The sequence below is a fragment of the Barbatula barbatula genome, assembly GCF_947034865.1.
Source record: "Barbatula barbatula genome assembly, chromosome: 18".
Taxonomy (NCBI): Eukaryota; Metazoa; Chordata; class Actinopteri; order Cypriniformes; family Nemacheilidae; genus Barbatula; species Barbatula barbatula.
Genome location: NC_136781.1, coordinates 9,448,574 through 9,461,693, shown reverse-complemented (window position 1 = coordinate 9,461,693; position 13,120 = coordinate 9,448,574). Strand labels below are relative to the sequence as shown.

The following is a 13,120-nucleotide window of genomic DNA, read 5'->3' as shown; positions in this document are numbered from 1 at the left end:
TGGCATTAGCACCAATACACTGCGTCTTCACCAAACGCATCCGCCGCGACTCGACACGACAAAAGACATTAGAAACTCATTAGAATCCATTATAATTTTAAATGTTGTCCACGTTGAATGCGGCGGGGCTGTCACGTCGTGTGTAGACACGGTGTTACTGTTCACTGAGTGAAAAAAAACACATTATGAGCTCCACTCAACTCAAAAATACAAACAATAAACACTATCAAGTCTTTCATTTTATTGTACAGCATATAAAATTGCACTTTTTCACAAAAATTACTCTCCTAATGCTTTCGCTTGCAAAGCATCTACTGCTCAGTAAGTTAAATTCACTAAGAGAATTAATGTAGTCCCACCACAAACCAATTAAGTAATGATCCTTTATACAAGTTAAAGGGGGTTGAACATGATAAAATTACATTGAATTCACTCAATAATTTGTGCATTTATAATTCCAATATTTTTTTTTGTTAAAAAACAATTGATTCAAACCATCAGGTTGAAAATTATTGTCAGTCCAGATGAGAAACATTGTTTGCAGCCAAATTCTTTCATTTAAAAATGTGGTTTTAGTGTCAAAAGTACTTTTTGTTATGGTAGCCTATATGGTACTGTATGATGCAAACCAATCTTCAATCATTGCTAACTTACATCTCTCAAGCTCTCAGTCTCTCTCTCAATGAACCACAAAATGTCCCTGTGTAAATGTGCCCCTGAGGACTTCGGTTTTTCACCAAAACAGATAAACACACAAACAAGCTCAATGGGCTGGTGGTGGAGAAAGAGCCATTGTCTCAGTGTGAGAGTCCCCTCGATCCGGGGAGGTTAGAAAAACATGGGGCCGAGCAGCATGTGGTCCACCCGTGCAGGAAGTTTGGCTCTATCACACAGATCGGGTTCCTTTTTCAATATTATTTTATTGCTCTGTGATTCATGAAGCTTTCTGTGGTTCTCCAAGGAGTGGGAGGGGACGGTCTACAGAAATGAAAACTTTAATTTAATTATTTGCTCATAACCGAGATCTATAGATTTGTTTTGTACATTAACAGTGCTTATATACGCAACAGAAGAGAGAGAGTCTATACAATATTGCTTGTAATTGGAGTTTGCATAAGGACGCAGGAAATGTAAAAAGCGCTTTGTAGGTGAACGAAGATTTTAAATGGCTTTTCATCTCAGCTTTACATGGCTGTTTAACTAAAATTTTTGCTTAGTCTTTTATAGATATAATGAGATATCTCATTACTCATGACCAGTATGTGATGCTTTCCAAATTTTTGTCTTGCACATAGAAAAGACAGGATCCTCATACACAAACCCCTTAGATGTTGTCTTACTTATTAAAGTGAAAGTACACCCACAATTCTGTGATTATTTATACACCCTCTTGTCATTTCAAACCTGTATGACTTTCTGTCTTGTGCAGAACACAAAATAAGATATTTTGAAGAATACCGGTAACCAAACAATTCACTTCTACTGTATAGACACAAAACCAATGCAAGTCAATAGATCGATGTCGTTGTTCGCTTACCAACATTCTTCAAAATATCTTCTTTTTTGTTCTGCAGAAGAAAGAAAGTCATACAGGTTTAAAATGACAAAAGGGTGAGTAAATAATGCAATTTTCATCACTTTAAGTGGTGAATTGTGGTTACATGATGCATTGTGGGAATTGTTATTTTAACTGCTTAGAAAACATAATATCTGATTCTGCAGTTGGCACTTCTAAATTTGTTTCATATCAAAAAATCATACTACGGTCTAAGTAAATGAAGCTTATACACACATATGAATATATGCATGTCTGCCTAATAGTAATTACAGATGGGTGTTAAATTTCTTTGTGGTAACAGGGTTGAATTCTCTTTTTCCCGCAGCACTGAATGAGCCCACTATTGATTACGGTTTCCAGCGGCTACAGAAGGTCATTCCCCGACACCCAGGTGACCCTGAGCGCTTACCAAAGGTCAGTTTTTTTTACGTCACATATCCAATGTGCTTTAATTTCTCTATTTCACATGTATTTTCACGGAGCAATTACCACCACAAACACACTGGATTTTCATTACCCACCTCAGCCTATAAATCCTTAGCTGAAGCATAGTCTTGTGACTCGAAGCATTCATTACTGGCTCCTACAGTCCATTGATTATATACTGTACATTCAGGTTGGCAATCTTAAGCAGTTGGGTTCAGGATGCTCTGTTTAAAAAAGAAAAATCCTAGTTGTGGACCCAGTTGGGTGTTTGTTTCTCTTGCCACGCACGGTTCTTAAGGAGAGCCAAGCCAAGTAAATGGATCCTTAGGGACGGATAAATAAACATTACTTTATCTTGTTGTGTGTGTCCTATACCCCTGAGTCCCGCTCTAGCAGCACCACTTAATAGTGTAAAAAGAGTAATTATGGTTGGCTGGGGCTTTTCACATTCAGCGCTGACCTTGTGCTGTTTGATGCCCTTTATATCAGAGCTGGGTCGTCAGTATTCATGACCTATGAGTCGACTCCCAATCCATTACACCTTTAACATGTGAAAATTAGACTGTGAGGTCAATGGGTGTAGCATCAAAGCCAATCTAGAAGAATCCGGCAGATCTAGAGTTGGTGGTCAAATGGTTAAAGTGTTTTGTGCTGCTTAGGTTTAGGTAAACATTCTTTCATTTAAAAAATTCACTTTAATCCTCTCTGTATTGGAAACTGAGTTGAATTTGTATTGTATGTTGAAAATGGCTTTGTTGTACACTGCTGGTTAAAAATTAGAATGAAACACTTGAATGAAATTTCATCTGAAGCTATATGCTTAAATGTTTTAAATTAGTTTTGTGCAAATATAAGCTTTTATCATTATAAATTAATCAAATTTGTTTGTTTTGTTAAGTTGACTGATAGTTCTATTTGTGTTATACAGTTTTAATAAGCTTACAATCTTTCTTTGTGGAAAACATTTCCGTACTGCTCTACACAATTCTTATTGTTCTAAAACAGATTTACAAAGAATAGTGCCCTCCCTACTGAACAAGCAAACGCCGTCTGGTACTTTTAATAATCCCATTGGACTCCAAAGCATATGACTGGAAGTTATATCATAACTGTGCTTTGGTAATGTCAGTGTTAACATTTTGCAGACACTCTTCAAATATATTTAACATAAAAAAAATTATTCTATCTCTCTTTCTCTTGCCTCATTCCCTCAATAGTCCCCCACAATTCCATTCATGCTAGCGTTCATTCCCCAGCTGGTGGGCAGAGGACAGATCTTCTGTCTCCTGTCAGTGAAGCTAAAGAGGGCAGCAACGTTTGATCTGAGTCCCTAATGAACCACATGGACATTGTTTAAATACTTTTCCTCTGCAGTCCCACAGTCTGAACCCAGTCTTAACATACACGCACACACACTTCTGCGCTCCATCATGTGCTGGAGCTCAGTTGACCCAGTTCCTTAAGGTCTCTGTGAAAATCACCAGTACACACATCTGTTGCTATCTGCTTCTCTGACACTGATGGGGTAGTTTTAGATTACATGCTTGTTGATGTCACTGTTGAAGACATATAAATATATCCTTATAGTGATGTTAGACATGCCTATGTGAAATTATGAATAGCTGGGAATTTAAAAAATGAACGTTTTTGTTAATCAGTTAAATTAATCCCATGGTGGTTGTTTTTATGTCTGCCATGTTGAAACCGTCTGGTAAATTTCATTGAAAATGGGGCATCGTGTTGCTCACATATGCTTTTTGCGGCCTTTATCTTGGCTTGATTTGGGCCCATTTTGCTAGTCTGATGATGAATCCGAATACATTAGGTAGGTCACAGCTTGGGTCACTTGTCACATTTTTCTCACCGTGAGGGATGCAGAATACACTTGTGGTCTTTTTCCCCGGAGATCACGCCTAACGGACGCCCATATTTTAACCGTTCCCTTTTAATGAATAGGGTGGAATAGCCCACCGGTCATGAGCAACCTCGCTCTAATGGAGGTGCTGAATAAAATGGGTACAGGGAAAACTACCTGGCTGTCTAGCTCTATGAGATGTCTCCAGGGTCAGGCATGGGGGAAGTCCCTGAGGAAGCAGTTAGATGTTGGTTTGGTAATATTAGGATACCGAGGTACTGTATGTAGCATACGGGTCCCTGAGCAGGTTGGCGTGCTTCCTATACATGAAGTAGATATTTGTAGAAGTTTACTGCACTTTACCAATTTTGTTAATATACAGTATATGTATTTACTGTATATAAAATATTGTGCACATGTTAAAAATAAAGCCTACACAAAATAATTCATTGTGTGCCCAATTACTTAAAGACACAGTTGACCCCAAAAAAATAATTCTGTCATCATTTACTGACCCTTGTGTTCTTTAAAATCTGTATACATTTATTTGATCACAGAGAAAGATATTTGGTAGAATGCTTGTCACCAAACAGCTCTCAGCCTCCATTGACTACGATAGTACAAAAAATAACAATGCTATTCAGAAGACCCCCAGAGCTGCTTTCCTACATTCTTCAAAATATCTTCTTTTGTGATCAACAGAACAAAGACATTTACAAATATCTTTTCCTAGTCAATGGTAGCCAAGAGCTGTTTGGTTACAAGCATTCTTCCAAACAACTTGAGATGAGTAAATTAATACAGAATTTTCATTTTTGGATGAACTGTTCCTTTAAGGTTGATTCAAAGATTGCAGATCACAATGTTAAACAATAGCACAGTCCTGTTTGGGAAAGAGAGAGAGAACAAAAGAAACACAGGCAGTAAGGGAGATGGAGAGAGAGTGTGGTGATCCATCATGGTGAAGTCAGCTGTCCGGTGCTGCCTTCTCACAGGTCAGCCGATCGAAGGTACCACAGCCCTCACTTTATTACTGCTCGCCCAACAATAATTGAGTCACCACACGGGGGAAGAGAAGCCATGGCCGCGTTTGAGAGAGAGGAGAGAAAAGAAAGAAGGGTAAATGAGAAATCATTTCTCGTGTACCCCTACGTGTCCGCTTGATTGTTGAGACAAGGCTGATGTTAGCAGATGGATTTTATCCTGACTTCCTACAAGTAGTTTTATGCATCTCTCTTCTGTTCCTCCTCCTCCTCTTGTTCCTACACTCGCAGCGAGTTATTAACAGCGTCGGCTGCTGCGCCCGGCCACTCATTTCAGCACTATTGATTTTGCCCTTTATTGAGGCAATAACAGTTTGTTGACGGCACTTCTCTAAACTGCTGGACTCAATCACAGGTGAGGGCCAAGTGTGGAACACGGCAGGTTAACTTGTTTCTCTTGGTCCTTGAACAAGCATGCTACTATGTTTGCAGAGCTGTGTAATTTATTACAGAGCGTTTTTCTATGAAATTTTGGAAAACTGAATTATCACACGGAGACGCTTCTAATAACAGCTTTATCGACAAACGCTGGTACTGGTGAAAATGAAATTGAACAAATAAAAGTGTTCATGTCATCCTGAGCAGTGAACATGCAGGGGTCTTCAAACTTTTTGAGGCCACAAGCCCTCTTTAATGGATAAAGAGATTAGGTACATACATTAAATAAACAGTTTTGCATTTAAGGCCTGGCTTATAATTTTAGGCTTGGCTTATAATAGTCTTATTTGTATTTAGCTTATTTTTTATTTTAATATTTAAATTATAATATTTAAATGTAAGTGAGAAAATTTTATAATCTTTGTATCTAAAACATCCAATTGACCTCTTAATGTTATATTTTTGCTTCATGATGGTTTTAGATCAAACCCTTTCAGTACAGCCACAGGCCCCCTAGAGGGTCATGGCCCCTGTTGATAACCCTTTTCATAAAAAAAATCTTTCAGTATACAGACTTCATTTCAAGTTCAGCGCTCAAAACATATAAAGAAATGCTGATTTTTTGTGCCTCTAAGAGGAGTAGAAAGTTCCTAATTGCTTGGGGAGCTTTTTTACCCTTACAGAGGCTACAGAATCCATCAATGCACCTGGCCCGTGTCCAGCACACCCATACTTTGGCCTTGTTTGCTCTCTCCGTTTTCTCTACCAGCATTTGTTTCCCACATTTTCCTTGTCACTTCACATCCACCTGATCCCTCTTTGGCTCCTCCACAGGGTCTTGAATTCAATCTGTGCTTCCAGGAAAAACCTTGTGTTCTTTGGTAGCATAGTGGTTAAATCTTTATCCATAATATGTCATATTCTTAGAAAATATAAACCTGTCTTAAACTCTTGTGAAACTTGGCCACTTGGACCTTTTAACATGGATAAGGAAATGATGCGTTCCTCAGGATTTGAAATTTTGGTGGCTGCGTTCTGTGCTGTTCCTATCCAGATAGACAGGTTATTATTGACTTTCAGACAGTAACCTTTTAGGTCCAGAGAGAATATGAATTATGCAATGAAGCCACATTAGTTAAAGAGCACAGTGACTGATATTTATGATGAGCAGATATTGATGGATGGAAGACATGGGGGGGGAAGGGTGATGGGGTGAGGGACTGAGGATATTTGATTTTTGTTAGATAAGCATGGTAGATAAGCAAAAGTCAAAGAACTGAGCATCTGCTGTGCTCATATACGCATGGAATGGACATGCTGCTCTACTTCACCGTGACCGCCCAATACGATCCAGTCAATGGACACTGAGGTGATGTATAAACAATTAGCATGAGAAGCCATAAACTATATACAGAAAGCTTTGGCTTGACTTGCTGTAGTCTGTTGATTTCATAAATATGTATATAAATGACTTTGTTAATATGTATATGGATACATTGATAAGCTATGTTGCAGTGACATATTATTTAAACAATGAGATTTAGTTTGTTACATGTATTGTTAATTATAACATAATTATTATATATATATATATATATATATATATATATATATATCATTAATGAACTGTAATGTTTTCAAAAAATGTTCAGTAAACAGTTCATTATTAAAAATAATAAGAAAAAAACAAATTAGTAAGCAAAGTTGGTGGAGTCCATTGGACTGACTGTAGCCGCCAAATGATTTCCATAGCAACTTGCATAATATAGACAGGTGGTTATTAACAGTAAATCTATCCGGATTCCGAGTGGGAATTATCCATTTTATATAATACCACAAAAACATGTTTCTGATAAACAAATTCAGAGTGACCTCATGCTTCCCAATGACTAATTCCACCATACAGATCTGATGTTTACATCAGATTACAACCCATTTTTCTGGGAAAAGTCAAAGTTTTAATTCTCACAGCTGAGAGTATCTTATCTCTTACATCAGCAACAAATTTTGTGTTTGAAATTGAAGATTTGATTATAGTCAGGATAAGGAATGCTTCACTATATGATAGCCCCCTTTCATCAAAATGGATTGCAGCCCTGATAGGTGTAAACGGCATGACATACACACCAGTGTGGTCAATGTTTGATCCATGCATTTACAGTTAATGCAAACAGATAGAGGCACATGAGTCTGTGTGGTTAGCTTGAACTAATTCACAGATATACAGTATATACACCCCGCTAGGATTTAGTTTGAATTGTGTGCACTCTGTGTGGGCATTTGTGGGATTGTTTTTTCTTATTGTTAAATTAAGGTCACATTTAAATTTCATAATTATAAGATTTATAAAAACTTTGATAATCTAAACAAAACAGTGATATGTACTATGTAAAAGTAATTTATGACCATGTCTTTGGCCACATGTCTTTGATTTTCACTATTCACTTTTTTCTAAAGTTTTTCAAAGAACATACTTGAGATATATTCTGAAATAGTCTGTGTGAGTATAATTTTGTTGTTGTTTTGCGTCATTTCCAGCTGTAATTGTGACAGACCTCAGTTAAGCTAATAAAATCAGACCATAGCAGTCCATGAGGTCAGAGGAGCAGAACAGGAAGTATGACATCACCACCGCGCTCCTTTCTGCATGAACAACGACAGTGACCCCGCTGGTATTACTGCTCTAATAGAACATTAGGAGATGATAAAATTGCAAATGAACAAGCACGGGAATAGATTTGTCATATTTTTACAGGCCTGGCTTCCTTGTAAATGAACAGACGCCATTGCCTTAACATTCCAGATGTGACCTGGGCCTTATTTCATTTTTCAGCAGTCCCCTTCCTAATGAATGTATATCATATTACTAGCCACCATAATTTACACACAGGAACAGATTCAATGTCCGAAGCGCATTAATGTGGAGGCTGGGCACTGCTGCTGTGTGGCTATTTGATATTATACATCTTCGAAACATTACGCCTGAGGTTGTTTGGTCATTCACATTTATGTGCTTGTGTATGTATTACGACGAATGTGTATCCATACGTTTCAGCTTTCCCGTTGATGGAAAACAAATCTGGAAAACACCTGTCTTAGTTAAAGGGACGCTTATATAGTCCTCATAGCTCATAGTCGTCCTGCTTTTAGCCGTATTGCAGACCAAAGGGGTTGGAGAGATGGGGGAGGGACGAATCCGGGTTATGATGCCTCTGACTGATAGACAGCTATACAGACATGCAGATCCAAGATCAGGTTTCTTTCCTGTTTACCGCTCCTGGCTCTCTGCTCAGCCCTTACTGGAAGCCCTGATATTCGCCCAGGAAATGGGCTGTGCTTCCAGACACAGGGCCACCACACACGGCCCGTACTAATAGCATTTATTTGTTTATCTGGACAAACTTTTGTCCCCTTCCTTATTGGATTTACCCTCTCAACAGATCATCCACCCCCCACCATCACCCCCAATATGGTAATGACAGAAGATCGATTTCCAACAAAGGAAATAGAGCGAGCGCGCGAGAGATATACAACTAAGAACAAATATAGAGCTACACTGAATAAATGACACTATGCCGGTGCAGCGGGGGACACGGCCATGGACTAATGCTTCTCATCCCTTATGTTCCTTCTCCATCCAGTACTGAAAGAGGGTAAAGGAGGAGAGAGCTCGTGGTAGTCACACATCCATACTAAAGCACCACTTTAGGCCTCCCCAGGCTCCCTCGCTTCTCTCAATCACCCAGCCTGAGACCGGGCAAGTTGAGACGGGCGCCTCCCCCGCAAAGCACCCCTAACGAGGGGTTAACGCAGTGCCAGAGCTCCCATTATTGAGTGAATTTAGCACCTTGGACAGCGCACTAAAAATCTTTATTGCTTTGCTGACCCCCTCGTCATGTTCGTGTCTGTGAGTTGCGTCTGGGGCCACCGGGGTGGGGGATGGAGGGGCGGGGGTCTGATTGAAAGGCAATATGTCGGCTGGCAGGCAGGCACACATGCTCGGGGGCTTGTTCGCAGCGAGGGTTACACACGGAGGGTGAGAACAATTTTCTGGTTGTCGCGCTGCGAGCTTATTTCCTCAGCACATTAACTTTTAAAAAGGGTGCCGCTGGTGCTTCAGGGTTTAAAAAGAGAGGGGAAGAGAGAGGTTAGAGGAAATAAAATGAATACACAGAGTAAAAACACTGTAAATAAATGTTTAATGTGTAAAGGGGTTGTAATAAATAGGTTTTTGTTAGGGGTGTGAAAGTCGATTACCTAGAAAGAAAATAGTGCTGGTGTAGCCCACTCCTCCTGCTGAGAAGTCGTTTGCATGGGCAAACATACATGTATTTGCTTTAAATGTGTTTGTGGTCATGTATTTTGTATTTATAATAATAATGGTACGAAGCTCTAGAGTAGATAATGCACAATCGTTCTTGTATGACTATATGTGCAAATGTTTGTGTTAAGGGTGTTGTGTGAACCTCTAGACGATCAACCCAAAGGTCACATGTTCAAAACCTGATAGGGCGATCTATGAACTGCTACAGAGTTGCTGTAATCTCCTGTTACTGTTGTGCCCTTTAGCAAGACACTTAACCAGGATTGTACTAGAGGGACTGTCCTTTCAATAAATGTACTGTAAGTTATTTTGTTCGACACGAAAATTGAATGTAGTGCATTGGTTAATTGAATCAATCAAGGTGATTACAAAAAGAAGTTTGTTTTATTGATGTGCTGTGAGAGAAGGTAAGCTAAAGTGCTTCCTTTCATCTTCTCTCACATAGGAGGTGATTCTGAAGAGGGCAGCAGATCTCGTTGAAGCTTTATATGGGATGCCACACAATAATCAGGTGAGATGCAAGCAAATACCATGGCAACGTGGACCAGCAGCACTACATATTTTGGGTCTCCTTAAAGGAATAGTTCACCCCAAACTTAGAATTTTGTCATGTTTGCCTCTTGTCATTTCAAACCTGAATGACTTTCTGTATCTGTACAACGCAAAAGAAGATATTTTGAAGATTGTTGGATACCGAACACCGGCAGTACCCATTTATTTGCACTGTTTTTGTCCACAAAATAGAAATAAATGGGTACCGGCAATTTAGGTTAATAATATTTTTCAAAATATCATCTTTTGTGTTCTACAGACGAAAGGACGTCATACAGGTTTGAAGAGGGTGAGAAAGTGATGACACAATTCTCATTTTAGGAGACAAATGTATACCTAGCCATAAACACTTACATAAGCATAGCGTAGATGAGTCGAAGAACTTTGAGTTATAAAAATAGTGTAAAAAATAAGTGTAAATGTTAGTTTTTTTATCTTTCGTTAGCACTTAAATCCATTTCTGAGCTTTAAGAGTGTCATCTGTAATATCCCCTCAGCATGAATCCCCCAATGTAATTCCTCAAGAGCTCATTCTCATTGGTTAGGAGGAGCACAAGGGCATCTTCAATGTTAGATCAGTTATGAACTGAGAATGGAGGGCACATGCTCATCGATTGCAGGGTTGAGCAGGAGAGCATCCGTGCTGAATTATTTAGGCTGGCCAGTGCACGAACCACTCAAAGAGCTCCCTCATTGGAACCCCTATCCCCTCATACACATGCTCTTGTCATCTTTATGAGGGTGAATTATGATGAGACCCACCACAACGTTCAGTCCTCCCCCATCAACCCCAAATGATGAGCATCTCATTCCATACCAGATTGAGTATAGTTTTAGTTTTTTAGTGTAAAAAGTGCATTGACTCATTCTGTCAAGAGATGCGATTATGTTTTGTACTGTCCATGCAAAGAATTTGAGATTTCTGTTTTAATGAATATTTAAATACTACAAAATACAGTGCAGATAAAAATTTTAAAAATATAAGGTGCTTCTGTTTGTATATATCTGTTTTTCTCTTATTGTGTATAATGGGCCCGTATATTTGCTTTATAAGGCTTTATAATATGTATGTTTATTGAGTTATTAATAATTTTATTGTCATGGATGTTTTGTGTGATATTGTTATTTACTGCTGTTATTAATATAATGATGTAAAGAGAAAGAACTATGTATTTGATGCTCACAGCACTCTAGAGTGTACGATGAAGTCTGTTTCAATATCATCAGCCAGGCACCTCAAAGCTCAAATCTGAACTATTGCATATTTACAAATACAGCTATGCCCTTTTAAATCATCATTTCCCAAGTTGCCCCATTGCTTCATTTCAGAATTTGGCCACTCATTTTCTTATTATTGTCCCTCTAATCATGTCATCTATCTAATCCTTGCTGTGTTGATCCCTACAGGAGATCATTCTAAAAAGAGCAGCCGATATCGCAGAAGCACTCTACAACGTCCCACGGAGTCACAACCAGCTGTCGGGTTTGGCCAACAGTTCAGTCCACACTGGCATGATGGGAGTGAACTCCTTCCACAGCCAGCTCGCAGTCAATGTGTCCGAGTCCACACAAGCAGCCAATCAGGGTGAGAGTCCATTTAACAAATAGCTTGATTTTCCCACGTTTTAATACGTGTGCACATGCGAGTGCAAAACAAAGAAAGGCACAGCTGCAGGAAGATAGAACATGGTGCTTAGGGAAGTGGGCGAAGATGACAGAGATAGACAGTGTACAGACAGATACAACCTTTCAGCAATGTTCCCTGAACCTCAAGGCTCCGTTACCTCAGCACTCCTCTGCCTCTGTGACAGTGAATGATTTGTGTAAAGTCAGCAGTAATCTATCAGCGTTGTGATAAAAGGAAGAATGAATAGTAAGCAGTGCAGGGATGAGCGCTGCCTTTGTACCAGACAGCAGGGACTCCTGCAGCGAAAACTTCCTGCTGCTTTCACCCATGTCAGCATTTAATATTCTGATACATATTTATAGTCCATATATTCTCCTTATATCCTCTTTGTCTCTTGTATCATACTGACACACGAATGTGTTATAACAGGCATTTTCTATAAAGCAGGAGATTCATTCTTGTGGTGTTAATATCTGTTTTGACTGATCTGACCCCGAGTGGACAGTGCAGTTGTAAACATGACCTTTAAAAACCGGGTCGCTTTTATCACATTTGGAAGTGGTTGACACAAAGTGTACTGTGGTGTAACGTGTTTCATACACCAGTTCCATACATATGCATGCACAAGACTTCCTAGAACTTCTTCTGAACATTAATATGAGAAGAAATCATGAGATCAAACAAATCACAAATCTGATATCAAGACATTCATGTTACTTTCATGTCAAAAAAAGAATCTGTCTGACCACTTGTGATCAGATCATCTAAATTATTTCAGCAGGTGCCTTTTCCATACAGAAATTGCAATGTGTCTTTTTTAACATAAATTGCATATGTTGCTCCTCTCATCAGATTCTCATGTGATTCTGTGTTTGTGTTTCAGGTTTCAGTCGAAACACGAGCAGTGTTTCTCCTCACGGTTATGTGCCGAGCTCAACACCCCAGCAGAGCAGCTACAGTACTGTCTCCACCAGTATGAACGGATACGGCAATACAGGCATGACCACGTTGGGTGGATCACCAAACTTCCTCAACGGCTCTGCTGCTAACTCTCCTTATGCCAGTGAGTAATAAACGTCTCTCTCATTTTTTTACTCTCCCTTGTTTTTTTCTCTTTTTACTTTTTTCAAGGCTTAGCTGGTAAAAACAATTTTAGGATTAGTTGCATGTACTGTAGAAATCAGTCAGTAGTCAGTAGTTCCAACCCAAAATATGTTTCAGCATTCTAGAGGCTAAATTAAAATACAAATAGAGGTGTTCACAAACAAATTTATTAATGTATTATTGTACTTGGTCAAACGGAGGAAATTTTTATCAATGAAAAGTCATGTGGCACTGTGGGGTGTCAAGAAATGTA

General features: G+C 39.1%; 1 protein-coding gene across 6 annotated transcripts in view; it reads left to right on the top strand.

Moving 5' to 3' along the window:
* ebf1a (EBF transcription factor 1a) overlaps positions 1 to 13,120 on the top strand; it is a 103,995-nt gene that overhangs the window by 81,930 nt on the left and 8,945 nt on the right. For all 6 annotated transcript variants that reach the window (XM_079479767.1, XM_079479766.1, XM_079479765.1 and 3 more), the window contains 4 exons: positions 1,884 to 1,972; positions 10,030 to 10,095; positions 11,544 to 11,721; positions 12,647 to 12,826. In XM_079479767.1, coding sequence (XP_079335893.1) covers positions 1,884 to 1,972; positions 10,030 to 10,095; positions 11,544 to 11,721; positions 12,647 to 12,826 — 513 coding nt within the window. The remainder of the gene's footprint in view (positions 1 to 1,883; positions 1,973 to 10,029; positions 10,096 to 11,543; positions 11,722 to 12,646; positions 12,827 to 13,120) is intronic.